This window comes from Falco naumanni, chromosome 5 (assembly GCF_017639655.2).
Source record: "Falco naumanni isolate bFalNau1 chromosome 5, bFalNau1.pat, whole genome shotgun sequence".
NCBI classification, from domain to species: domain Eukaryota; kingdom Metazoa; phylum Chordata; class Aves; order Falconiformes; family Falconidae; genus Falco; species Falco naumanni.
This window is the reverse complement of record NC_054058.1, coordinates 22,079,686-22,106,193: the sequence shown is the minus strand read 5'-3', so window position 1 is coordinate 22,106,193 and position 26,508 is coordinate 22,079,686. Positions and strand designations below refer to the sequence as shown.

General features: G+C 39.8%; 1 protein-coding gene across 1 annotated transcript in view; it reads left to right on the top strand.

Annotated features, from left to right (window-relative positions):
* Positions 1-26,508, top strand: part of PTPRO (protein tyrosine phosphatase receptor type O) — a 155,324-nt gene that overhangs the window by 79,058 nt on the left and 49,758 nt on the right. The window contains exons 2-7 of the mRNA XM_040594612.1: positions 8,676-8,949; positions 17,394-17,552; positions 19,580-19,732; positions 21,315-21,761; positions 22,772-22,933; positions 25,633-25,832. Coding sequence (XP_040450546.1) covers positions 8,676-8,949; positions 17,394-17,552; positions 19,580-19,732; positions 21,315-21,761; positions 22,772-22,933; positions 25,633-25,832 — 1,395 coding nt within the window. The remainder of the gene's footprint in view (positions 1-8,675; positions 8,950-17,393; positions 17,553-19,579; positions 19,733-21,314; positions 21,762-22,771; positions 22,934-25,632; positions 25,833-26,508) is intronic.

Here is a 26,508-nt window from a genome sequence, read left to right as displayed (position 1 = left end):
GTAAGCAAGCAGTCTTTCAGGGGCTAGCCATAGCCACATCGTGGTTATAGCTTGGAGCTGAAAGGCAGTATTTTAGAGCACAGAATAGGAAGACAGGTAGTCTGGATTTAGACTTTCTGTTTCCTGACGATGCCATGGCTCCTGTGGTCTTCGAAGAAAGGGTGGTGAATGTTGAGGGCTTTTTTTGGGTGGAGGTTGAGGGGCAGGAGTGATAGAAGAATGAGTGGCAATAAGGCAGACCACGTGTGTAAGGTGAACTCAGGACCAAACTGAAGTCAGCAGGTTATATGGGGACAAAATGTACCCCACACCTGCTTCTGAATTTTTCATGTCAGAAAAACGTATTTGAAGCAGAATTATTTTTTTCTATTAATGGCTCCTTATTTCAAATTTCTAAACCTCTCTAGTAGTCTCAGAACATATTTGGAAAAACAGAGTTATTGAAAATACTTAAGAACACTTAGATGCCTAATTCCCTTTAAAATTACTTGCAGTGATGGAACAAGGAGTCAGGCTTTTGGCAGAGCCCCTATCTGTAAGTTTATTCATTACTCCTAGGCTGTTCTGTTATTATAGATTAACATGGGGTGGGATGGGCAGGGGGAACAGAAAGTCTTGTTCTCTTCCACCGTTTTCCACTAAATTGCTTTGTGATTTCTAATGAATTAGATAACCACCTTAGTCTCCAGCTTCTCAGATATATGAAAACTCTAACTTTCTCCCAGCTGTGTTCTTTGTAGATAATGTAAATAGCAAAGCATCACATTCTGTCTTTAAGAACTGGTTCACTTGTGCAGGTATGTAGGGTATATATACACTCTATCAATCAAAACAAAGGCATTTTCACTTTTGTAGTGCCCATAAGGCTCAGTCTACTCTCTAGCAGGGCATGTAAGATGAAGTTCAGCTGACACCAATCCAGCCCAGTTCCTCTTAGCTGCACAGCAGTAACGGAGCATGTCATGGTCACAGTTTTATCATGGTGCAACACCAGTCTTCACGTTCTGTTAAACATCAGGAATATTCTGTGTGGCTTTCTAATGTCACCTTTCAGCATCAGTAGCTGTTCAGAAGCTGTTTCAGCATCAGAAGCTTTTATTACACGCTTCTGTCATTTGCACAGGTGAATCCACAACTTTGGAGCTGAAGCCCTAAACAGCATGAATAAATTTGTCCTTTATCATCCAGAAAACACATCTCCTCAAGTATGCCTTCTCATGTCCCATAATGTAAGACACCTCAAAGATCATTTGACACCATGGAAAGAGGTATTTCATTATAATAAGCCAAGTTCTTAAAAATCCACATTAATGTCTCTCTCACTCTGCCTTCTCCTTCAGCATTTTCCTGGCGTCATCTGTTCCTCCTTTCCTCTATGATGAGGAGGGAACTGAGGTATAGTTGGATGTGTTTTCATCTGTAGACACTGTGCTGTGAAAACACCTACTCTCAGTTGACAGCGAATACGTACATTTGTAGGATAATGTATATGTGGAACATGCTGTTCAGTTAACTCCTGTTCCTAGAAAGTAATCTTTCTTTTCCTTTCTCCCTAACTTCTCCTTTTTGGAATTTTAACAGAGGAACCACCTACTATGACCTCACCTTCCCACCTGGCCTACGTACAACTGATCATTTTACATTTGTTCAGGTAGAAATTTGCTTTCACTGTTTTCCCAAAGGCAGAGAAAAAGTGTTGGATGGAGAAGACCAGTACAAGGGCCAGTTTGGTGGAGTTAAGGGAATTGATGAGGCAGTGTAATATGTTGTGCCCTTTTTTGTTTTCTATTATTCATATAAAGGCCCAAGAGGGAAGATGCATTTTAATTAAAGCACATGGTTCATCTGCCATGTGTATGTGTTTGGGTACCTCCACAAGGGATGGCTAATTATAGAGGCTTAAAAAGGCCTGAGTTGGAGAATGAGACCAAATTTGTATTTTCCTTCAGAAGAATTATCTGTTTTGATGTAATTTTAGTATTAGAGAGAAGCTACAAATTTAAAGCAGAGAGAAACCAAACTATATCTGCCCGAGTGTGAATTCCTGTCTTTTTTGGGGTGTATATGTCAGTCAGGATCAATAACAGGGAGAGATACCATCAGGGAAGTTCTAACCTAGCTTTAAACTTTGTCAACATCAAGGTCTCTGAATCACTGTGCTTGGGTTTTACTCTCTCCAGTTTGCACTAGAGAGCTGGGATAGAAGTACATATTTAGCAATAATTTATTAAATATTGGACATGCTAACAAGGTGATACATAAAAGATATCGGTCTTACTAAATGCAAACATTTCCTTTTTGCATATTCTGGCATTTACTTAATGCTATTGTAATAGCAGTTGACAGTGTCAAGAAAGATTTCCTTCCAGATTATTAACTTCAGAAAGGTAGCAAAATGTTGTGAACTGTGTATACCATATTGACGTTTGCTTAAAAAAACACACCCTTATATTCTGCATTCATGTGCAAACAGGGGAAAAAATACCTGTCCCTTTAAAACTGTCTCCTAGAGCAAAGAAATTTTGACGCTCATTTATAAAATATGACTAGCAGAATGTTATTACTGGCTTTTTGAGACAGAATAGCAACAGTGCTGAGGATGCTATTCGTAGAGCAGAATGCCAGAAATGGTGTGTTAACCTGAATCAAACATTATAAATTATTGAGAACTGTTGCTTTTGCTATCTTTTCACTTCTTAAAATATTCTTTTTTGCATGGAAAATCTTGAAGATAAGGGTTTCCATTTCTCCCATAGAGTATTTCTTCCAAAGGATATTTATTAAGGGAAGTTCTCTGCACAACCTGTGAAGTGTAGATAAAAACAAAAGCCCTAGGAAAAAAAATATCCTTATTTCAAGGAGTCTTTACATTTTTGTTAGGAGTCTGTAACATTTTTGTTCACAGTCTTGAAAACCATTTCAAACTAACCTTTCCTGTTGCAGTCAACACTCATTCTGCGCCTGTTCCAGAATTCACTGTAACACGTGGAACGTTTGGGATGCACTTCCTTCCCTAAATTCTGTAAGGATGAGTTTGCCTTTTTTTTAAAAAAACACACTATAGGATCTAATAACAACAGCTAGCAATTCCAAAGAAGCCTTGGTGTGGGGCAATTTCCACCCAGACCTTACCTATGCTCAGACAGGATCTTTCTCAGGCCACAGCTGTGAGAACTGCTTCCTCTGAGATTGCTTGTATCTTTTGTGAAACCGTATCCGTTTCAGTCATATGAAATTTTTTTACAGACAACCTTTGAAACAAGCGTAGAGACTGGGTATGATGGAACATAAACAGTGTAAGATTTGATGTTGCAACATTTAGCAGAAAATACTCTGAGAAGAGTAAGCAGGGAACTGTGAAAATGAGAAAGATCAGGTATTGGGCTGAGCCAGGTGATGCAGTAATGTTGGAAGCAAGGTGGGAACCTGAAGGGTCATCTTCATACTTCAAACACAGCTAAGCTGTGTGAAACCAGAATCTGTTGCCTGCACTGGGTGGTGACTTCACATTGCAACAGAAGGAAGTTTCATGGACCCCTCTTTTTTGTAGCTCTAAAGGATTTGAAGGTGGCTGGGTTCATCCCAAAACTGTGAAGTCTCTAGCCTGCAGAGAGAGAGAGAGAGAGAGAGTATTTTATAAAATATATTAGTAAACCACTTTAAAAAGGCCAGAATTTGACTCTGTTCCCTGAGCATTGACTTACATGAAACAATAAATTTGCAACAAGTGCATAGTAGATTTATTGGAGGTAAAATTCCAATTTCTGAATAAAATTAATGTTTACCATTTTTATTGTAATTGTTCTTTAGTATAGTTTGTTACTGTTGGAGGAAAAACATACATTAGGAATCTGGTGCAAAAATACCATGACATGATTTTTTTGCATGTTTTGCAACATCATTTATTTTATGAGATTTCTTACATGCTTTCTGTGGAGGTACCACTGCAAGAATAAAGCAGAGGACAAGATCCTGAAATGTGGATCCCGGTCCTGTCTTTGTTATAAGGCTTGGACTCACTGCAGCCAGTGACAGAGAGCTGCAGGAATTTTCCTGAGCCAGGAGCGTGGGCCCTTTGGCTGTTCAGTGCACTTGCAGAAGTGATTCAGATCTCAGATGAATCCACAGGTACTCTGTCTGAAAAGGTCACCCTGGCTCTTGGTCATTCCATTTAAGCACCTAAAATTAAGTAAAATAAGTCTTGGTGAGAATGAGTCATCATGTGATTTAATATGAAGTTAGCATTATTGGCCACTGGAACAAAATATATCTGAGTATAGCAGAATCACTCACAAAAATAGCCGGTATTTCATGCAAGAGCTCCGTTCAATATTGTCTTGTAATACTTGCATTAATGTTATTTTTGACCACCATTATACAGTAGGTGATCATAACTATAGATCATAAAAATAGATCCTCATGGCTTTAAAATTTACTGGTGCATTGGGGTTTCATATGCCCACTTTGAAAACTCTGTGATACTCCAGGATTTACTCTATAAGAGCTGACAGAAGTCAGATCTGTTCAGGGTCTTAGTTCCACTTGTCTAGCATTAGATAACACGATGCAGTTACCAGTACTTTAATTTTGCAGAGCCAATGAGCATCCACAGCTCCTCTTAAAGTCAGCAGAACATGTAACTATTAGCACTTCTGAGAATTGAGTTCTGGCCCAATGTGTTTCAGTGAGACATTCAAAAGCTGAAGTACATAAAATTAGTAGCTGTTTTGAAACTTTGAATTCTTCCTCACGTATAAAACTCATACTGTTATAAGGAAATAAACTGAGGATACAGACTTCTGAACAGAGAAGTCTGAGCTCTGCTGCACACCATTTATTTTACTCTTTTATATTCATTTATATACCGTGAATATTTTTTATTTGACATGTTGTATATCTCCTTGCCTCCTCCTCCTTTTTATTTTAATTGGGACCTGGTTATTGGCTGGAAATTGCACCAGCATGACTCATCTCTGAGCTGGAAATTACTGTGAACAGGCATCACATTGTGCGATTTACTCCGCGCCCTCCGCGCCCCCCGCCCTTTTTTTTTTTTTTTTTCCTTCCTAAGTGCTTTATCGTGGCACGAGCTTGTAATAATAAACTAGGAAGGAAGTTGGAGCTAATCATTCGGTTCTGAATGCGCAAGCCCTGCCAAATTTCCCCACAGGCATGAAACAGCCGCTCAAGCTGTGACACCAGCAAATTAAATCCTGGAGGTAGCTGACCAGAAGTAATGAAATGTGTATTTACCATACTGATGCTGTCAGTCCTAAGACACACTGGCTTTACAATCTAGTTAAGTGGGGCATGTTTGTCACTTCCAGCGGTGCTCAGGAAAATACTCAGGTTTTTCCCTAGCTTCCTTCTCAAAATCACAAGCCCAATGCTGGCTGGTAACCCTCACCTCATACAACACAGAGAACAGGATGCCCAGAATGGTCTGTTCTTTTAAAACACTGCCAAAGTGAAATCCATATCCCAAAGGAGGTAAGTGATCGCATCTTATGACATGTTAATTGCCAAGCCTTTTTATTCATCCTTTATCTGCCACTTCATTGTATAAACCAAACCTTAAAAAGGATAAAAATTATTTCAGGAGTCAGTAGATAATAAACAGATGCCTCCCACAAAGCATGTGTCCCGTGCTTGCAGCAGTTTAAAAGCCTGGGTGTGTACAGGTGTGTGGAAGAGGGCTGCTTAATCACTGGAAAGAATAGGTACCACTCAAGAGAGGGATGCGTTATGCAGGTGGGTGCAGGCATGGGATAAGCCACACAACTGCTAAAGAGATGTCGCTCAAAAAATGACTGTGCATCATGGCAGCAGTGTTTCAAAAGCATCTGGACACAGGCATGTGAAGGAGGGAGGCTACCATTTCACAATCCCCACATGCTTAGGAGGTAAGGGACCCTGAAAAAGTTCTTTTCCCCAGCTAGGTTTTGTCATAGGTAACAACAGCATATGTCTGAGAGGTTTCCATGTATTTTGCTAGCAGAGACATGTTATGCTAATTGTGTGGGAACTATTGAAGAAGGTTAGTGGATCATGTGATGAATGGTACTTGCTGTGAATTCAACAAAACATTGCGAGGGGAAAAATGAAATTATGGTCTTCAACATGGTTAATACAATACCCATGCAAGAAATCACACCCCATATGAGCAGTCTCTGAAAGCATCTAATTATATGCTAGGAATGTCTATAACTCTGTAATTATTTGCTTAATTTCCAGCTGTACTTGATTAACATCACAAATGATTTATAATACCACCAGACAGAAGGAATTTGCTTTGAACTGTTTGTTGGCACATATAAATTTGTTGGGCTTTTTCATCTATCCCTTCATAGCAAGGTAGGCACGTTGGCTTAGTACTACACAATTTAGTGGCAAAGCTGAGGGAAGGCTAGAGTAATTTTAGAGTTAACACCATTCTTTTTCCTCTAGTGAATCATTCAGATGCAAGTCTATGGAAGGTCAAAACCCACTGACTTTACAGGATTGTATGTGCTCTTCAAGCTTAATATGTAGAAACAACCTTGCTGAAGCAGGTCTGTCTTTCCTTGCTTGGTCCTGGAAGACAGCCATGCTTTCTGTGATAAAGTAATGCACATGCCTTCTGGAAAGCCAGTCTGTGGGTACATTCCTTCTCCTGCCTTCCCATGCCAGGGGACCTGAAGTAGGAATCATTCCACACGTTCTTAGTGCAGGGAGAATGGAGAGGAAGAAGGATATGAGAAGTTCTTCTTGGGTTTGACCAGATCTAGACGTTAATCCCCAGTTAAAGATTTGAATCTATGTGGATCCAAATTCTGGATCAGGATTTAAGGCAAAATACAAATACTTGAAATGCGGTATTTTGATCTACTCAGGGGTAAGCCTGTTGAATTTAGCTGAGGCTAAGGAAAACACACGGAAGCTTTTGCATAATTGTAGTCTTACATTGTAAACCTTTTGGAGAAATCACTCTGCCATCTGTGAAAAATTACCCAGACTTCCACACCAAAGTATTCATCCATTGATAACATTGGCTTGTATCGTTTCAGCAACGTAGAAGTCACTTTTAAAAAGACTAATCAAAGCAAACCTCAAACCAGCAGTTGAAGTTGCACTGCCTCTATTAGTAATCTCAGACTTGAAGCTGTCTAGACTGGTTATCCTATTTGGGCTGGACTTATTAGACATTTGTTATCTTGTTCTCAGGTTGGGTTAGATGAGTGGGTTTGCTTAGGTCCTTTCTTCTCAAGCCTATGGTTTTGCCAGTTGGCTGATATGACCTTAAGTACACTATGAAAACTCAAAGCCCAAAGATAAAAGAATAAGTGTATGCAAAGGCAAACTGTTATTTAAAATCTGACACTCCTAGAACCAGTTCTTTGTCCTTGGGTTGGTTTTTTGGGGGTTTTGTTGGTTGGTTGGTTGGTTGGTTTGGTTTTGGGTTTTTTTGAATGCCAGGAGTTGGCAACACCATATGTATGAATTCCAAAATAGGAGCCTGGCTCCTGCAGCATAAATCCAAAAAAGATTATTCTCATAGATGAATCCCCACTAAGCAAAACTACAAGTAAACAGACAGGAGGTAGCCAAGCTGCTAGAATTAATCTCTGAAGGAGGTGCTTAGCTCTTTGGTACATAAACAACTTGCCTGAGTAAATTGCAGACTATCCGCGGTTGTCCACCCTGCACTCCAAATAGAGCTCTCAGCCTGTAAAATATGAAGGAGAAAAAAGTACTGTAGAGGTGGAAACTGAAAATATCAGATATTACAGTTTTCACTGGGGTAAAAAAATTCTAAGCAGCCATGTGGCCTAATAAACAAAAAGGCAACTCTTAATGTAAGCTTGAACTTTTCCTTCTCATTAATTACCATGAATCTGTTTTGAAATTCCTGTAGAGAACAAGTGCTTCTTCCTGACAGCTCGTTTGCAATTAATAAAAAGGAAAGTGTTTTCAGCTGGCAGTGACTTAACATGCTCATGATATATGAAAACAAGGTTAAATTGCTCCTTTCTCTCTACCACTAATAAAAGAAATATTGAAAATGAAATGGTGTAGCTTAGGGAATAAAAGTGCCAAGCGAAGCCATGGATGTAGTGTTGAGAACTGCTTATCACCTGGTACTTGCTGGAATAGGCATATTTGGAAAAGCTTAGTCAATGCCAAAAATTATTCTTCAGTTGTAGTCTTTCAAAATATATTGCATTGAAGAACATATGATCCTGTTTCTGCAAGATAAAGGAGTTTTGATTGAATCATCTCTTTTTGGGGATTTAAATTACTTACGCTTTGTGGCTTTATTGGAAATCCTCTTGCCCCCGATACCCTTTTTAATCTCATCCTTCTTCTGCTCCACTTCACCTTCCATCAGGAAAGAATGGTGGAGGCTTTGTTCCTAAGGATATAAGGGATGGAACAGCCAGAGCATCAGAAAGCACATGGCAGGAACCAGCCTCTGCTGCAAAGAGACTGGCCTGATAATCAGATGCCTGTGGATTTTGGCTGACTGTGAATTGTATTCTGGAATAATTGCTGTGATTTGATGTTAACTCTCTTGCAGAATATGAAACGTAACTTTATTGCAAATGCAATGTGAGTATCCTATGAATACCAAGGGTAATAGGTAGAAATGAAATAACAGATTTTACTTCAGCAAAGTCTTTATTTTTGTCTTGTAGAATGCAGAACCTTTCCAAGTTACTGTCCGAGAAGACAATTGTATAATTGTCTCCCTGGAAGCATCTGATGTGGTGAGCTCATCCTCTGTATATGTTGTGAAGATAGCCGGAGAATCCAAGAACTACTTTTTCCAGTTCGAAGAATTCAATAGCACTTTACCTGCCCCAGTGGTTTTTAATGCCAAATACCATGGCCTATATTACATAGTAACTCTGTTGGTAGTGAACTCAAATATGGTTTCCAAGTCAGCAAGATCAATCACTGTGCTAACCAGTAAGTAGCAACTTATTCTTTTTTTCTTCTTTTTCTTCTCTTTGTGTGTGGTCTTTTTTTTTTTTTCCCCAGAAGTTCTTGTGGAGGAGGTTGGGTGTGGTTTTTTTGTTTTCAATGTCCTCCTTATGTGTATGATGAATCCCTGTGTGAGAACAGTGGGGAAGATGTGTTGAGAAGTCTTGTGAATGAAATTCACATCTGGGCAAGAAGAAGGGGACAGCTGTGGGTTTCCCCGAGCTGTCCCTTCCTGAACACTGACTGGAGAAGTTTAACATACAGAAATAAGTGTGGTGGATGAATCTCCTTTCCAGATGTTCATTGTAAACCCTTTGAACCAGGAGTTCCAAAAATTTAGTAAAAGCTATAGAGAATGTTGAGCGACATTTCAGTGTAAGCATTCCTGTTACCTGGTGGGGTGTATTCTGTTTTAAATGCTATACCAAAGTTCTTTGATTGCTAATGTATTGAAGCAGTACAAAACTTGGAAAGCAGATAGTAGTCACCAAACCCGTGTGTTTCAGCCAGGCCAGTACAGCTCAAGGTTTTTGTGATGGAGGCTGTATTTGTAGTATTCTGTCTCTTACTACCTCCAGGTGCTTTGACCTGGGGGAGAGGTGTGATTTTGTTTGCTCTGTCATCACGCAAAACACCACAGATTTCTATGTGATTCCTGCCGTATTTTTGGCTCTGCCGTCACTCCAGAGCTGTTTCCATGTGCCAACTCGAAAACAATTTGTAGTATATAAGATGATTTCTTCATCTGGAAGACAGATTCAAGAAAAGACAGACAAAAAAATTATTTGGATGCAGTAAAACTGATTGCCAGGGTTTGGTGGGCTTTTTGTGGCTTTGTTTGTTTGTTTCGGTCTAAATGGCCGTTTGGAATCTATGGACGGTTTTAGCTGACTTGCAGATGAGGAATGATTATGATTTTGTGTACTTTATTTTATCAATGAGGAAATACCATCCATTGTAATAACATGCAAAGCATGTTACAGCAGCCTCATATGTTACTGAGTGAGGTGCCTTACGTTAGGAGTGACCAGATTTTGCATGATCTATACCGGGCGTCCTCAAACTTTTTAACCAGGGGGCCAGCGCGCGGATGCAGTGGCAGGCAGTCATCTGCGGCTGCTTGGTTTCCCCCCCAACCCCCGGCGGGGGGGGTCTGTAAATACCGGGGGCCGGATTGAGGACCCTGAGGGGCTGTATCCAGCCCGCGGGCTGTAGTTTGAGGACCCCTGATCTATACATTCTTCAGCCTTCCCATGCGTGCTCAAGTTGTGCCCTGATAAGGACAACCATGACAGGTCCCATGGGAAAGGTATCATGTTGTTGGGTAATGCAAGTTTTTATGAGGCATATGTGCAACATCTATATGTAGTGAACAGTTTAAGGGTTCATGAGCAGCCTGAATTTTCTTTTCTTTGACTGCTTTAACCTTGCAGGCAAAGTAGTAATGCTAATCCAATTTCCTATTTTATGGTTTGTTTGTTTTCTTAAAAGAAAATAATGGAAGCACTGCGTGTTACATACAACAGAAAAAAAATGCCTCACTGTGCATTTCCAATGGGTTTTGAATGCTGCACTTGTGGCTGTGCAGCAGGGCTCGTTGCTGGTTTGAGTTTTAGAGCCCAGAAGGGTCATTGGTAGCAGGGCAAGGTGTGATCCAGGATGGCAGATGGAGCACACGCTCCTGCAGGAGGGGTCTCTGAAGGAAGAAGGGAGCCAGTGTTGCTCAGTCCATCAAAGCCAGGCCCAGGCTTCCCATTTTTGGCTCAGGGGGTTTCCACAAGGTGTTGCCAGAAAAGCGTGAGGCTGACTGCTCCAAGGGGCACATCCCATGTCACTCCACCTCCTCCAGGGCTTGATGGTGTTCTTTCTGATGGAAAGGAACCCACCCCTTTTCACCACCCATCTTATCTGGGTGCACCGGCAGTACTCCAGGGTTTCCTGCTGTGGCCCATGTTGCTCATTTGGACCTTGGAAGGACCCATGATTCTGGCAGTCGGCCAGCGCTGCCTGGGGAGCTCGTGGAACAAAAAGGGAACAGAGAACGTCACTGGTTTTGCCTCAACAGAAGGAGATCCGGGTTCATGGGAAAGGAAGGGCATTCTCGCATGCAGTGCTGAGGGATGCTGTACTGAGGACTAGAAGGATGCTCTAAACTGGGAGCTTCACAAGGGAGGGTCCCAGCCCCCTTCCCAGCACTTTCTGTCAGGCAGCCCGAGGAGCGCTGGCTCTCCTGTAGCAGCCCCAGCTGCTGCTAACATAGCTCGTCCTTTGGAGCACAGGGCTACAGGACTGAAAGTAAATTTTGAATGAAAAGACAGCGTGGCAGGCTGGGCTTTTTGAGGTATATTTCAGTACAGTGCTTTTGAGAAGAGATCTTAAAACTCGTGTAGTGACCACTGGGTTCCCCACAAAACTGCATGAGGTGATAATTGGTTTTCCTCTTCCTTTTTTTTTTCTTTCTTTTTTTTTTCTCTTTGTTTCTCCTTTCATTGGTATTGCCCACTGCCTGTTTTACATCATTTTCTGGCTATTAATTAACATGGTGTTTTTGGCAGACAATAATTAGGATAGATCCGTGTTTTTCTTCATGCCATATGGTCTCTCTGCCTGTTTAACATTCTTAGTTTATTTTAACCATGCAAAGACGTATAACTATCTAATTTATTCCATCTAAATCTTAGACATGAAAAAATGGCACATTACAACTAGCTTCCAGGACCAAATTAATTCCTGTTCTAATTTCATTGGTATCAGGAGAGCTTTACCGGTGGCAGATTGGCCCCATTCATTAGGCTGCCACAAGATAAATGAAGGGGGATATAGCCAGTGATGCCAATGTGGTTATTCCCAAGGCTGTACTTTGATATTTCACAATAGTTTTCTGGGATCTCCTGATGTCTGCAAAAGGAGCCTGGGCAGGAAGATGCAGTCTTTCTGCTTGGCCATATGCTAGAGATCTGAGTTTCACACAGAGCAATGTGTATCCAAATTGTGCATGTCAAAGCGAGAGCAAGGTCCTTCAAAGAGATTGCCTACTTAGAAATTCAGTGAGAGTCATGAAAGACCTCTGCTTTCCGATGGTATATCTTGATGACATTTCCTTTCCTCTCTTCACATCCCTCAGCGATGTGCTGCTTCTCAGCATATTGGCAAGAAAAAGGTATGTCTGATCACGGGTTGGAACTTCATCCCATTTAAGTCAGAGAAGGTTTTTGTTTTGCTCCTCAAAGGTTTCTGTCCAGAAAAAAAAAGATTCCTCAACAGGAATTAAGATGATTTAAAAGCTAACCAAATTACATCTTATCCATTACATATTTATGCCTATATAATTATATATGTGTAAATAGAAATACATATTGATATATGTGTGCATAAATATGTACATAAAATATAAAATATCTTAACATTATATGTGTGCATGTATGTACACTACCGTTTGAGGTTTCCATTGTCAATTTGGGTTTCTCTGCCAGACTGAACAGTTTATTTTCTCCTTGTCTCTGACTGGAACATTTTCAGAGCTTTCTCATGTTAATCAAAACACCACAAACTATAGAGTTTCCTTGTTTAGGTTCTGTAGTCCAGACTGTTGTAATAATGCAAAGTATGAGCTGTTTGTTGCAATATGCTTTTCAAGAGGAGTGAAGACTCCAGAATTTATATAATTTAGTGTTTTGCAATATTTGCAAGAAAGTTCCACCTCATTACTAATTGGTTTTAAAGTACTTAATGAGAGAAATAAAGAGCACAGATGTAAAATCAGTGACTGAAGTTTTCACTCATCCTCCATTTTCCCAGCTTGAAGCCTAGTTTTATTCTTCCCAGGGTGACTCATACCCATATAGCCTCCTTTTTTTTTTTCAAAGTCACCGTCAATTTTTCTTTTTGTTGTGAAGGAAAAATTGTTTGTACATTTGAAGGAATGAGGAAAGCAGTACATTGAAAAGCTATTGTGTGCTGTAGGAAGAATGTATCTCTGCTGGGAATTGGAGAAATCAGGATCTCTGAGGGTAATTAAGAGCAGCTCTGCCTGACTTTTATTTTAGCTTATGATTAGTAAGAGTTTTGACTGGTAAATGCCTCATTGTTTCGAAAGCTCATGATTCCTTACATAAATCACTGTAAAATGTATTCCCTTTAGGGAGAGTTCTGCCTCTGTGTCTTCCACAAAAAAATACTCTTCTCAAGAGACCACTGGGCCTGCTGCCTGGGACTCTGATCTCTTCAGCTCCCAGAAGGTGATTGGCGTTAGAGACCTGGTTAGTGCTTGGCTGTCATTGTGCCAGATGCTGCGGGAAGTGATTCAGCAGGTCAGGTCCTTTCCTCTGGCTCATTAACAGATCAGAGCTGTTGAAGTAGGCGCTTCAGAGTTTTTTCTCCGATGAAATGTAAAACTTAAGCCCTTTGTGTTCTTCTTCCTTAAAGGATGACATGGCACATCTTTAAAAAGGCTGGTTATCCATGGCAGCCCTAATTTTGAAACGTAACTCAGAAGAACTTCGAGATCCATTAGTGCTCAGCTTTCCCCAGCAAACAAATCATGTTATCCCCTTTTTAAGGGAACACCACCCCCTCCTCCCCACCCCCGTCAGAATCAAAGAAACAAAAAGAACTGCAATCATATGATTTCCTGCTATAATTTCCATTAGAAGACTGGTCTAAAATATTGGCCTAAATCTGTTCAAGAACAATAGATAGGCCTTTGTTCTTGTGACATGATTTTTCAGTTTGTTGTCTTTTAGTGTAGTGTTGTGTATCGTCTTTTTATTTGTCATCTTGTGTGGACATCTAGAAATTGCGTTATATACCATCATTGCTCAGATACTACTTTCACTTACATTCCCCTTTCTTAGGCAATAGCACATGGTATCTCTATTACCTGACATAAACGTTATCATTATGTACCTGAAGTATTAAATAGCAGCTTTTTAATCACAGAAATGGTTGCTTTTTAGCAAGAGATGAAACAATCCCTAAAGTTCATAGCATAGTGGCAGCTTTATCCTGGCTGTGACTTACTCTCAGTAAATACGTAGATATGTAAATAGAGTCATCCTGGGAAGAAAATGACATAATTCACAACATCTTCATATGAATCAAGGGAATTACCCATGGGAGTTAAGTCACTCCGTTTATGGGCCTTCTTTTTTATAAAAGTCATGATATGAAGTTAAATCATGATTAATTTGGGTTTGAGCGTGGGAAGCGAGAGTTGATCTCAGTCCCATTTCAGCCACCCACGTGTAATACTACATCTAACCTACCACATTAATCAATCATTAATTCAATCTGTAGAGTGACTTGATCTGCAAATATTAAAAACAAATTGATTTGGACTGGAATATGATACTTATTTTCAATGTACTTCCCCCCCCTCCCCTCCCTGAATTGCAAATGTTAATGTGTCTGTCACAAATTGGATGCATTAATGGAGGATTTAGCATCCATTTGAGGAAGAGGTTAGCTGCATTCATTATGCTATATCTTGATATTTGTATAATGCAAGCTATGTGCTAAATGCAAAATGCTGTACATCCAGGAGTCACACAGAAGTTTCCCATAAACAGCTATAATGGGAAAGCCGTTGCTATAGGAGCAGCAAATTCTGAGACACTAAGAAAAAAGGCAAATTTAGGTCTTGATCCTGCAAGCTTGTGCATTTAATATAATCTGCAAGTCTAAAAAGAAAAGACTGTACATGAATAAGCACCTTAAACATGCTATTAGAGAGACACTGAAATGCTCTAAGTCTTTTCTGTAATATGACTTCAGACATCAATGTAGTGCAGAGTGTTTATAACGGTTTAAGTTTTCTGAAGTATTATATTACACTTTATTTAGGCTATTTCTTTAGAAACAGTGAAATCTGTGAAAAGCTGGATCCTAAGTACTGAACACTGTAATATAAAAAGGCCAGACTGTTTATGCTCTGAATTCTAGATACAGATAGTGAAGAGTGACATTTTACTCTGTATTCTGTAAGTTTAATAACCCTAGGAGCAGTTAGTAAGTGAAAAACGGAACATGATTTTTATCTGCTGAGTGTCCTTTTAATTTCACAGTGTGCAAATAGCTTTTGATGTGAAGCTTTGGTGCCAAAGGAAGTAAGATAATGGACGAATCTTTAAAACGCATTATATCACTCATGCTACTCTGCTAACATCAGCCGTGAGCAAGGAGAGGATAGTAAGCGGAAGATAACAACAAGAAGGAGAGTCTGTGGTGGCTGCTGCTTAATTCAATTATTAGTTAATTAAATCAAAGCATCAGGAGGAAAAATCATTTGGATTAAAAATGAATATAACTTCCATCCTTTATTTGATTTGGTGTAGGAAGGAATAAATGGGGTAATTTAATCATTGGCATAAGGAAGTTTCAGTAATTCTTTCAGAAATAAGGAGACCTCAGATGTGAATGAGATAGCAGAAGAAAGCCCAGGGCGCACCCGCTAACATGAAAGATGACTGCATGTAAGCGTTGCGCTATTTAGAGGTTGTTATTGACATTTAAACTACTATTGTGTGCTGTGTCAGCTGTGATACGATCCGTCTGGTCATGTGGATAGTCAGGTCAAGTATTTATTTCAGAATAAGTGATAGGAAAAGCCTCAGCAGAAAGAAGAGGGTAGGCTTTGTTCCCCATGTTCTGCTTTACTCTGATTTATTTCTAGGCTATCATGAATTGTCAACAAAATTTTCACAGATCCCATCACTGAAGTTATTACTGTTAGTGTCTGTGAGATTGCAAGTTTCTATTTGTAAATGGTTAGCATACAAATAAACTGATATTTATCTAATAAAGCATCTTTGCCATGAGAAGTATTTTAATAATCCTGCACCTTTGCATTCCCATGTTCTGGCAAAGTTAAGAATGACAATATGAATTTTTCTTAAGACTTTGGGAAAGATTCTGTTTGCATCTGTGGCTTTTGTTCTTAGTTGTTTTTAATTCTCCCCTTCTCATCACATCTGGAAACTTAATACTGTGGTGAAAATACCATGCTTACTGAAAATACTAATTGGGACTTAATTTTCACTTCCACTACGGTCTTGCTTTTCTATCTTTGAATAACTTATTCCACGTTCTGTGGGATAATTCCACTTTTGAAACTGATACTGCTCTTCCCTTTCATCTACAATTTCTCTTGCCCATTGTGATTATATGCTCTTTGGGGAAAAATACTTTATTAGTTTTTCTCCAGGGCCTACTGCAGCAGAACTTTGAACTCAAATGTGTCCTCTAAAGCCGTGCTAATCAACAGCCTGAATTTTTCAATCTGTTCCCTACAGTGTGCAGAACTAAATCAACATGATAATACTTATAAGGATGTAGACTTAACTATAGCTATTAAAATATGTTTAGTATAACAAATTTCATCTAACGCTATAACCTTGCTTTCAGTATCTGCTTGGCCCTCTTAACCCCGATGTATATTTGGGTTGCTATAATTTTTTTCTTGCTCAGGAGAGCATCAAGCAAAAGACAATTTTTTAAATTTTTCTTTGTGCGTGTGAGGATAAAGGAGGCTGAATAAAACTGACTCTCATATTGTTAGCAACTATCTAGACTCCTGGCTGCAGTGAATTAACACAGCTTTCCTTAGCTGATGGAGCTGCACTGATCTAGATGCCACATCACAGGACACAGTGTATTTTTCTTAATTTTTGTAGCCCACTCAGCTCAGAGTTCAGAGCACTAGATTGGCAGTGCCTCACTTAACTCCTTTCTGTGTACATGCTTCCCCTGTGCTCTCCAGTAAACCGCTTTACTTCTCTGTACCTCAGTTCCACATCTGTAAAATAAGGGTAATGGTACTGCTGTATTTTGTAGAAGTTTGATGTAAATAAATATGTTGAAGAGGGTGGCCCTCAGATGTAGGAATGGGGAGTGTGTAATTACCCATGAAATAAAGAAATGAATGCATATCAAAATAGAAAATCTTCATTCGGGTAACTTTCTTTGGCCGTTACATGGATAAGCTTCTCAGCTAATCTTAAAAGTTCACGTTTATGCCAAGGTTATGAGCAATTTCAAGTGTGTTGTTGGTTTTGTTGGGGCACTTCTACATGATTCGCAAGTATTAAAAATGAAAATCTTTCTGGGGTGATGACTGTGAATGCTTAATTAATAACTGCTATATCAACCTTAATTTTTATGGCAAGTAAGGAATTTTTTCTTTTAAAGTTTAAGTGTCAAGAACATAAATTACTCTGGGGGGAAACACAGGAATCCTGGCTTTGACAATATCTCAGGTGTCTTTTCCCCAGATCTCTGTGAAGCCCCAAATATCATCTGGTAGATTTGAGAGTGCCTGTGCTATACCTAGCAAAACAGTTCGTTTCATTGGTGGTGTATATGTGTGAAGAACTCAGTTTGCCTATTAATCTGCTCCTTCCTTTCCTTTTTCCTTTTATTTGTATATCCTTTAGAACCCCTTCCTGTGAGCAGTGTTTCTATCTATGATTACAAACCATCTCCAGAAACAGGAGTGTTGTTTGAAATTCAGTACCCAGAGAAGTACAATGTTTTTACCAGGGTAAATATAAGCTATTGGGAAGGAAAAGACTACCGAACAATGCTGTACAAAGGTAGGAGGAAACTCTTCTGCTAAAACTTATTGTTAACTCTGCTGGAAACATTTTAAACAGTGTTCTTAGGTGTGGGTTTGACATGCATTCGTTATCATGATTTATATTTCTGGTAATGTGTCTCTTTATATAATGACTTTTATATCGTGAAGTAAGAGGTGGGTCTTCAAATTGAGCTGTTGGTTCACTTTGGATTTAAACCTGCTTCCCATCCTAGTTCTAGTGATGCCTCCTTTCTTTTGGATTTTAGAGAAAGACTAGGTGGTCTGGATTTTTTTAATCAGTTCTGAAATCAACCTGGGAAGGGATCCCCAATTTCTGGTGATTCCAAATAAGCATGTATACTAAAATCCAAAAGACTTGCCACCATTTTTTCATCTTCCCTGCTGCTAAACAATCCAAAACAAAGGAAGAAAGAAAGAGACCCAGAACTCAGTGGGAAGGATGGAGATATGTTTTTGCTTTTTAGATGCTTGCTGAAATCCCTGGATGACAGTCTGTGTCAGTTAAAAACATTAAAAAGTTTCCAGTCTCTACCCTCTAGCCAAGGTTTTCCCCTTTGGTGAATAGCTGATAGGAGAGCTCTGGGGTGCCCCAGAGCTGGGAAAGCCATTCAGTGCGCTTGATTCCTGGTGCAGGGTTTTAACCTGGTACTTCTGTATCACCATACAGTGACACAATACTAATAGTACTGTGCCGTATAGTACTTTATGTGCATTACTGTAGCATTCAGTATTGTCCCTGAGCTAATAAACCCTGCTGCATATTATAAATTTCTATTTTCTTAGAATAATCTAATCAAGGGCAATCAATTTAACAATCTAGACAGTCTAAACAATTTAAAAAACCAATCTACCCATCTAAATAATTTAACGGGCAAATTCCGTTTTCTTTTTTATTTACTTTATAACTGAACTCCCTTTTGCCCTGCAGTATAGCTTAAGCATAGCATCTGTCTCAGAGATTTGAATGGGACTGTCCTATGGAAAGCATCCTAAGAGGTGAGAAAGGCACCTGCATACTCTCCGAGCCCTGAAACCCCAATGGTTTAACATTGCAAAGTGGTAGGAAAATGCCTTTGAGCAGTCCAGTAGGTGCTGGAATGAATTTTAGGCACTGGATTAAGGCTCCTGAAGTAGAAGTTTGGTTGCTGTAAGCTCTCTAAAGGCAACAAAGGGACATACGCACCTCCAGTAGGAGGTGAGGAAATTTTGGAGTCTCTCTGCTTCAGTACAGAGTGGGGCTAGGTATCACATTTGCGATGCTGTGAAATGCCAGAAGTTAGGAGGGGTGATTCCGGATCATAGCACAAAATATAGGTCACCTCCTTCCAGAGAACAAAAGGGATACCAGCAGCGATTTTTGTCTTCTACAGCTAATGCATGGTTCCAGGGCCTGTAATGTTGCAACTGCTAATAAATAAAGAAGTCATCCTGAATTAAGAGATTCACTAATACTCTTGCACACTCCTTCCTGTAGCCAAAATGCCCTAAGCAACTTCTTGCTGCCCACACGTGTACTTATGGTGGATGTGAGCTCAGTCTCAGTACTGCAGCTTGTGCTCATTTGTGTGGTGGATGGCCCTTTGAGCATCTACCCCAAACATTATGCCTCAGTCAGCAGAAGACCAAGGAGGCTTCGTGCAGCAGTTGAAAGTCTGCAGAAACTGTCAGATGCTCTTTGAGATACTGTGTGTCACACCGAACAGGTTGCCAGATTCAGTTCCCTTTCCTGTGAAAAGTAGTTCATGTTTCTTGTAGTGGGCGCTTTTTTTTGCTTTTTTTTTTTGTTCTTTTTTTTTTTTTTTTTTTTTTTTTTAGCAAAGTGGCTTTGACAGCCAGGAGAGATGTTGGCAAACTGAATTATTAGAATGTTGTGTCTCAGACCAGGCTGAGCAATGTTTAAACATCTGAAATACTGCCAGTTCAGCATTTGCAGTTTTATTATCAGGAAGTGAAGATTTGATGGATTTTTCTCTTTTTTTTTTTTTTTTTTTCTTTCTTCTTTTCTTTTTAAACCTTCTTCAGATTTCTTTAAAGGGAAAACAGTTTTCAATCACTGGCTACCAGGTATATGCTACAGTAACATCACATTTCAGTTGGTATCGGAAGCAACCTTCAACAAAAGCACGCTAGTGGAATACAGCGGGGTCCAACATGAGCCCAAACAGCACAGAACAGGTGAAGAAAACCGTTAAGTACCATTTGCTCCAAGTCTGTATGGGTCCCTTGCTTTCTGCTGCGGGGAGGGGATTGATCCCACAGAGCGGAGGGTCTGTGTGGAAGCACTCCTGGCAGCTGCTCCTGGCCAGGAGAATGGGAGCAGGATGCTGTGGCTAGTGCATAGGGATATGTGTACAACAGAGTGTGAAGGGAAATTTGTATGAGAGTTTCTGTTACAAAGCTTGCTTCTTAGTAAATAAATTCTGCTTCACATGAGATATCCTGGGCCTTGTGCTAGGAGTTAATTTTTAAGCCACAGGAATAGCTGCACTGAGCATACTATTGATCTATCTATATTGGTTTGTCTCCTTGCCCAGTGAATCATAGCTGAACTGTTGGAGAAGGCCTTCGTCTTGTGCAGTTTTCTATCACAGAGAAGAATGTCATAGCTACCCCACTTGACAGCCAGTTTATGCCCTGAAGCATGAACTGTTAATTTCCAAGAGAGAAATGTTGCAAAGACTGAAAATTGCATTTATTCAGGATCCAGAACTAATTTAATTTGGTCCTGGGATGGTGCCCAAAACTTTTCTGTTAATCTGTTGGACCACAGACATTTTCTGGGGTCCGAAGTGAAATGAGCCAGTGGTAAAATCAAAAGGCCAAATCTTCAGATGAATACACTGGTGTTGGCCCATTGCCTTGGACAGAGCCAAGCCAACTGATGCCAGCTGAGTTCTGTATGATCCTAAATACAGTTATTGGGGATCTGACCCATAAGAAAGCAACTAACAAGATTGCATTTTTCTTTCCTGCTGCACTCCCATGCCTCGTTCTTCACACAAACTTCAATGAGACTGTAGTGTCTGGTTTTGTATCAGTGGCCATGGCTTGGACAGGGGAGGTGAACAAACCAGTGTGTTGGAATGTGCCAGTCAAAAGTGTTTGCACTTACTGTGTGTAAGGGCAGACAGACAGTTACAGTGAGACTGACAAAATGCTGTGTGTTCACCTCCTGGCATAAGTTGAAGTAACTTCTTTGCATGCCAGAAGCTTGTCTTCTGGAGACCCAGATTTTAAGATCAGGCTTTCACAAATATTAAAATCTAAACTGTTGTTTGATGCTTGTGAAAAGTTGACTGCTGAAAGCATATGAAAACCCCTACAGCAACGTGAAGGTCATACTTCTTAAATATGAGCTATGCCATATATTAGTTTTGCATATATTTTTCAATTCATTTCTACAGAAGTACTTTCTGGAAGACACAATAAAATAAATGAAGATACTCTGTTACAAATTTACACTCACATTGCCTTGCTGCTGTAATAGCACTGAAGTCTGATTTACTGTGACTTCACATCTGCTTTTCTTCCTGGTGTTCCTGAATCATGATTCTTCTCTGAATTTACACTCACCTTAATCCCACTAGACTCACTTCTCCTATAAGTATACATAAGGGATGGGAGAATCTTAACAAGTTAGTTCAAAATGTCCCTATATGCATTTTTTTCTACGAACAATATTTCTCTGAGGAATTAACACATCATAAAGGCGCACAGAACATACCTATTAAAAGACTAATGCTTGCTTCTCTTTTAGTTCCTTACCCACCTCGAAACATTTCTGTTCAGATTGTACCCATCAACAGAAACAACTGGGAAGAGCACAGTGGGAATTTTGCAGAAGAATCATTCATGGGACCACAAGAAATCATAAGGAAAGAAAAACTTAGTCATTTTTCTGACAACCCAGCTGAAATTCCAGCAGCGAACACATCTACAGCCTGGCCAGACTACCGCTATAACAGCACTGAGTATGAAACCACATCACAGCCATACTGGTGGTCTAATGAAGCTGAGTCATCAGAGGGTGAAGAGGAGTTTGTCAATGCAGTTTCCAGTGATTACGAAGCCAATGAGCTCAACACGTCGGGAAAACTCATGCCTGAGCCCCCTTCCTTCCTTCCTGTACAAATGGTGCTGACCTGGTTACCACCAAAGCCACCTACTGCATTTGATGGTTTCCATATCAATATTGAAAGGGAAGGTAAAACAGAGCCTTATACCCTTTTCATATCTCTTTTCTGTAATTACATTGATGGGTCGCCTCCTCTACAAATTATTAATAACCTAGAACTGTGCTTCAGAGGGCGTTGTTAGTTCTGCTGTACTTCTTGAGAAGTTTCTTGCATTGAACAGTATCTAATTCTGGCTGGGTGTCATAAAATTAGGGGAGGAGGGGTAAGTCACAGTTTGCAATTCTCTTTTGTTAAACAAGATTTATACTGTTGTACCTATTGCCACACTCTTTATGCTGCAGTTATCGTAAATCCATTCTGGTATTGGAGAAAGGAGAAATAAGCTGATAGAAATTTGAGACAAAGAAGGTACGTTATGCCATGTAATTTTGCCTGCCACTGAGAAAGGTTTTCAGGGGCACCTCGACTGGAAGGGGCATACAAAAAGCATAGTCTAGATTCAGACTGACAGTTGTCTTGGAGGACAACTACCAAACATATTCTTTAAGCCACAAGGAAGCTGTGGTGGAGAATGAGGACACTTCTCAAGTGATGGAGCTACAAGAAAGTTGCCATGTTGCTTAAAGATTCTCTGTTTTAAAATCTGTTTTGTCCAAATGAATTTTAGTTCCTGACAGGCAGTTTTTATAAGCCTTCTCACACTGAGAGCAAATACTATTTTTTTTCCTTTTTCTTTCAGAATAAGAATGCAACAGATAGAAAATTGGAAGCTCTGTTTCTTCCACACCATGCTGTTTTTCACTTGCACATTCATGGCAACCCTATTTTATCATCCCTTCTACAGAATGAAAATTTGTCCTGGGTTTATTGTTCCTCTACACCTATACTGCAGCCTTGGTCATTAATTATTCTTGTGCTGATGGCAAGAAATAAAACTACCCACATAAATCCAATCCTTTTGGATACCTTTTAATCCAACAGCAGAAACAGTATTAGCATTTCTGGTATAAATCATTTTCTCCGTGTCTGGAGCCTTGCAAATTTCAATTAATCCATACTTTTTCTTCCCCCGATTTAGAGAACTCTACGGAATTTTTGACAGTAAGTGAGGACACTCACAAATTTGTTGCTGAACTGAAAGAACCAGGAAAATATAAGTTGTCTGTAACGACATTTAGCTCCTCTGGCTCTTGTGAAGTTCGGGGAAGTCAATCAGCAAAAACACTTAGCTTTTACATCAGTAAGTATCTCAACAAATCTGCCTTTTTCTCCCAAACTGATATAACTCTAATGTGCTGCAGAGTTTGACCACTGTGGCAGCTGTGACATCTGCTGCAGGATCAGAAGAGTGTTGTCTTCCGGAATTCCGTGTGCTAGAGAAGGAAATGTAGCGCAAATATGTTACATATTATATCCTGCCTGGATGAACCTTCATCCTGCCATTTTGGCAGAGCTAAGAACCGAAAGCAGGTGACTGATAGAGTTGTCGCTCAGTGTTCAGGAGTGTCTCACTGGAACAGGTTCCCCTCTTGCATCATTCAAAGAGAGGATTTCATTCGGAGAATTGAATTGGTGATTATAGAGATTCCTGAACTTCCTTACTCCTGGAGGCTGTATGTACCACGTTAGGGATGAAGGGCATCTCAGGCTGAGAGTGTGGGAATTGCACAATTAAACACTGAACTCTGAAATTACATGGTCTCTGAGAGTACACGGGGCAAATTACAGTAGATGAAATAGTTCAGCCTGCTAAATTCAGAGGGGAAAAAGTAATTTATTATTTCCCTGTAGAACCCAAGGGTTTCTTAACTGAAGATTTAGTAAAAAAAGTAATAACTATTGTGTAAAATAACATCACAACTCATGATTAGATTAGCAAGTGAGACGTGTTGGTGAATTCAGATTACTATCCCTCTGATGGCTATGGTCACTTTTGTACCTTTTTCTACAAAAGGAAATAGGTATAGCCTACAAGATGCCCATACAATGAGAACAGGCGAATACATGCAGCAGTACACAATTCTACATGTGGGAGGATAGTGAATGCCGCCACAAGACAGGGTAGCTAAGGCTGGTAGAAAGATTCCTATTAAAAGGAAATGTAGTCAAGTACTTAAGTAAATTCTTAATAAAAATTGTGTCTTTAGTAGCTCATAATACTTACAAATACTAACTACTTAGGCTTAAATTCATCATAATACTTGACTGCATGTAACTGAATTCCACTATCCTCCTGTGTTTTTGAAAACTTTGGAGTTGAAAGAAACAATACTCGGAAAACAAAGAGAAAAGAGGAAAGAGCACATGTGAGAAAGGGTCTTTGCTGTTGTACTTTCACTGTCTTCTGGTTTTCTTTAGGAATAGTTATTAGGAGGCTTCGTTATATGGAAAGCATTAGAGTATATACAAATATACAAGTATATTAAATAAACTATGTAGCGTTGCTATTAGTACCAAATTTTATTCTGTTTACAAGATACGACTTATTGCCATTAAAAAATATGCAATACAGTGTCCTCCATGAAGTCTGCTACCTGGAGACAGAGACCTGAGAGAAAAGAGAAAATGTTAATCCCAAGTATAGGTGTATGGATTGCTAGATTAATGATGAACTTGAATCTCATTGGGTATAAAGTATTAAAGTGTTGCAGGAATGTAACAAATATTTTCATTTTTCATTTAATACATGAAATTATTTGGGGTTTGGGGTTTTGTCTGTTAGTTTTGCCGGCATTTAGAACGAGATGAGGATTCTTGGCAGTTCTCTTTATTTATTCTGTCAAACGCAGATCCTTAGTATTTTACATAGATTTTATATGTATATGTATGCCAAATCTGAGATGTGCACAAGTAATATTAAGGTGAAATTGCTTTTCCATTTCTCTTTATGAGTCTCATCAAGTAGGCTTTTTGTGTGGGGACTACAACTTTGGACTGTGACATGAGGTAGCTCAGTTCCCTTAACGCTGATGCTGAAATGATTTCTGAATAGTGAGAGCTACGCAGACATCCACTGGCTCCAGACATTAATGTAATGATTGACTTCCTCTTTTTACCCAAGTAGGTGTGGGTCTGCTGGTGTGAATAAATTTTGCTCATAGCTTCAGCCTTATCTTATCCTTGTAGCACTCAGTCAGTGATTCATCCTGTCAAATTCACTTTGTATTAGACAACATTTTTCTTGCGCCTAGATAGAAGTATGGATTGTCAAATCTTACAGGCTCATCTTACACCAAATTCTTGCTCTGGCATTTTTTTTATTTTTTCAATAAACATAAAGTACCATTAGAATTGCATGGAGGAAGGAAAGAGCTGTCACAAACGTCACTTAAAAGTGACAAGAAAAGCTGATGTTTTTCATGAAATCTGAAATTTTGACCAAGTCTAACTGAAGTTATTTTCAAAATTGTTATTTTATCTACACTTAAACCTGTATTCTCTACCAATTGCTTCAAAATGTCTGATGGAGAATGAGATTCTTCACTGTGGTACCCTCTGTGAACTTGTTTTCACGCTTCAAGGCTGTAGTATACTTCGAGGGTATGTTAGTTTGTGAAAAGGTGAAAAAAATTGGGTGTTTATCCTTTAATATTTGTGCATGATCTGTGCTTTATTGGATGTCACTTCTTCTAAACATTGCCTTGGAGCAAAGCAGATACTGCTGGGTGATTTCTGGTAAGCCACAGAGAATACTGCCATCTGGATTGCCGAACAGTGATGTTCCTCTCATCATCTGCTCTGCTACAGGTGAAACAGCACCAGCCACAGTCGGTTTCCCAGGGGCTGCCATCTTCACAGCCCCAGGGCTGCGGAGATGGACACTGTCAGTCCAGCCTCTTTCACTTGTCGTAGTAAATAGTCCAGTAAAAGAAGGACGATTTGACATATGTCCCTCAAATGCAGTGGTTTGTTTACATGTGCTTCTGGGGCTTGTCCCAGGCCCCACAGGTGAATGGATAGAAGAGCTCACTGAAAAGCCCCAGCATGTGACCGTGACGGTGTTAAGCTCCACTACTGCCCTGACATCCTGGACAGCATCACAAGAGAGCGGCAGCAACAGCACCATCGTGTCTGTGGTCTCCCTGACCTGTCAGAAGCAAAAGGAAAGTCAAAGGCTTGAAAAACACTACTGCACTGAGGTGAGGGGCAGAAGCAGGAGTTTTTCAAATCCAGGGCAAAAATGCTGATCATCCTGCTGTTTGGGGTCGCCGTGCCCGAGGGCCCTGCCAGGTCAGGGCTGCAGGGCACAGCGGTAGGTGCGCCCTTCTGCAATCTAAAGGGACGTGGCTGATGCAGAGTGGGGTGACAGCACAGAGTTCAGGAATGAAAGTATGCAGTAAACCACAATAGTGTTGAAATTGTATTTTTCTTGGACTGACTGTCCCATTCTTTGTTCCAGCTTCTAAGTTATGCTGTACCCTTTTGAGACCTTTTTTGTGCCAGGAGGCAAAATGGTGCCATATCACGATAACATTTAGGCACATGCTGTAATCCATTTGTGTTAAGCAAAGTGCTCACACACATGATTATCATCAAACTAGCATAAATTCTTCCTTAGATTCCTGCATATGAATGCAGAAACTGACTCTAAACTTTCTGGAAGCTTAGAGACAATCAGAAGTTAGCTTTTCATCCATAAAAAAAGATAACACGGGGAGTAAACAGTAATTTAGACCATCTGTGATTTGGATGGACAACAGTTCTTTAGTGCTGCTGCATGGGACATGTTTATAATGATCAAGAATCCTGAACCCCAAAATATGGCAGTTTTCTGTTACTTGAAACCCTTATTGAGTGTGATCCCACATCACATTC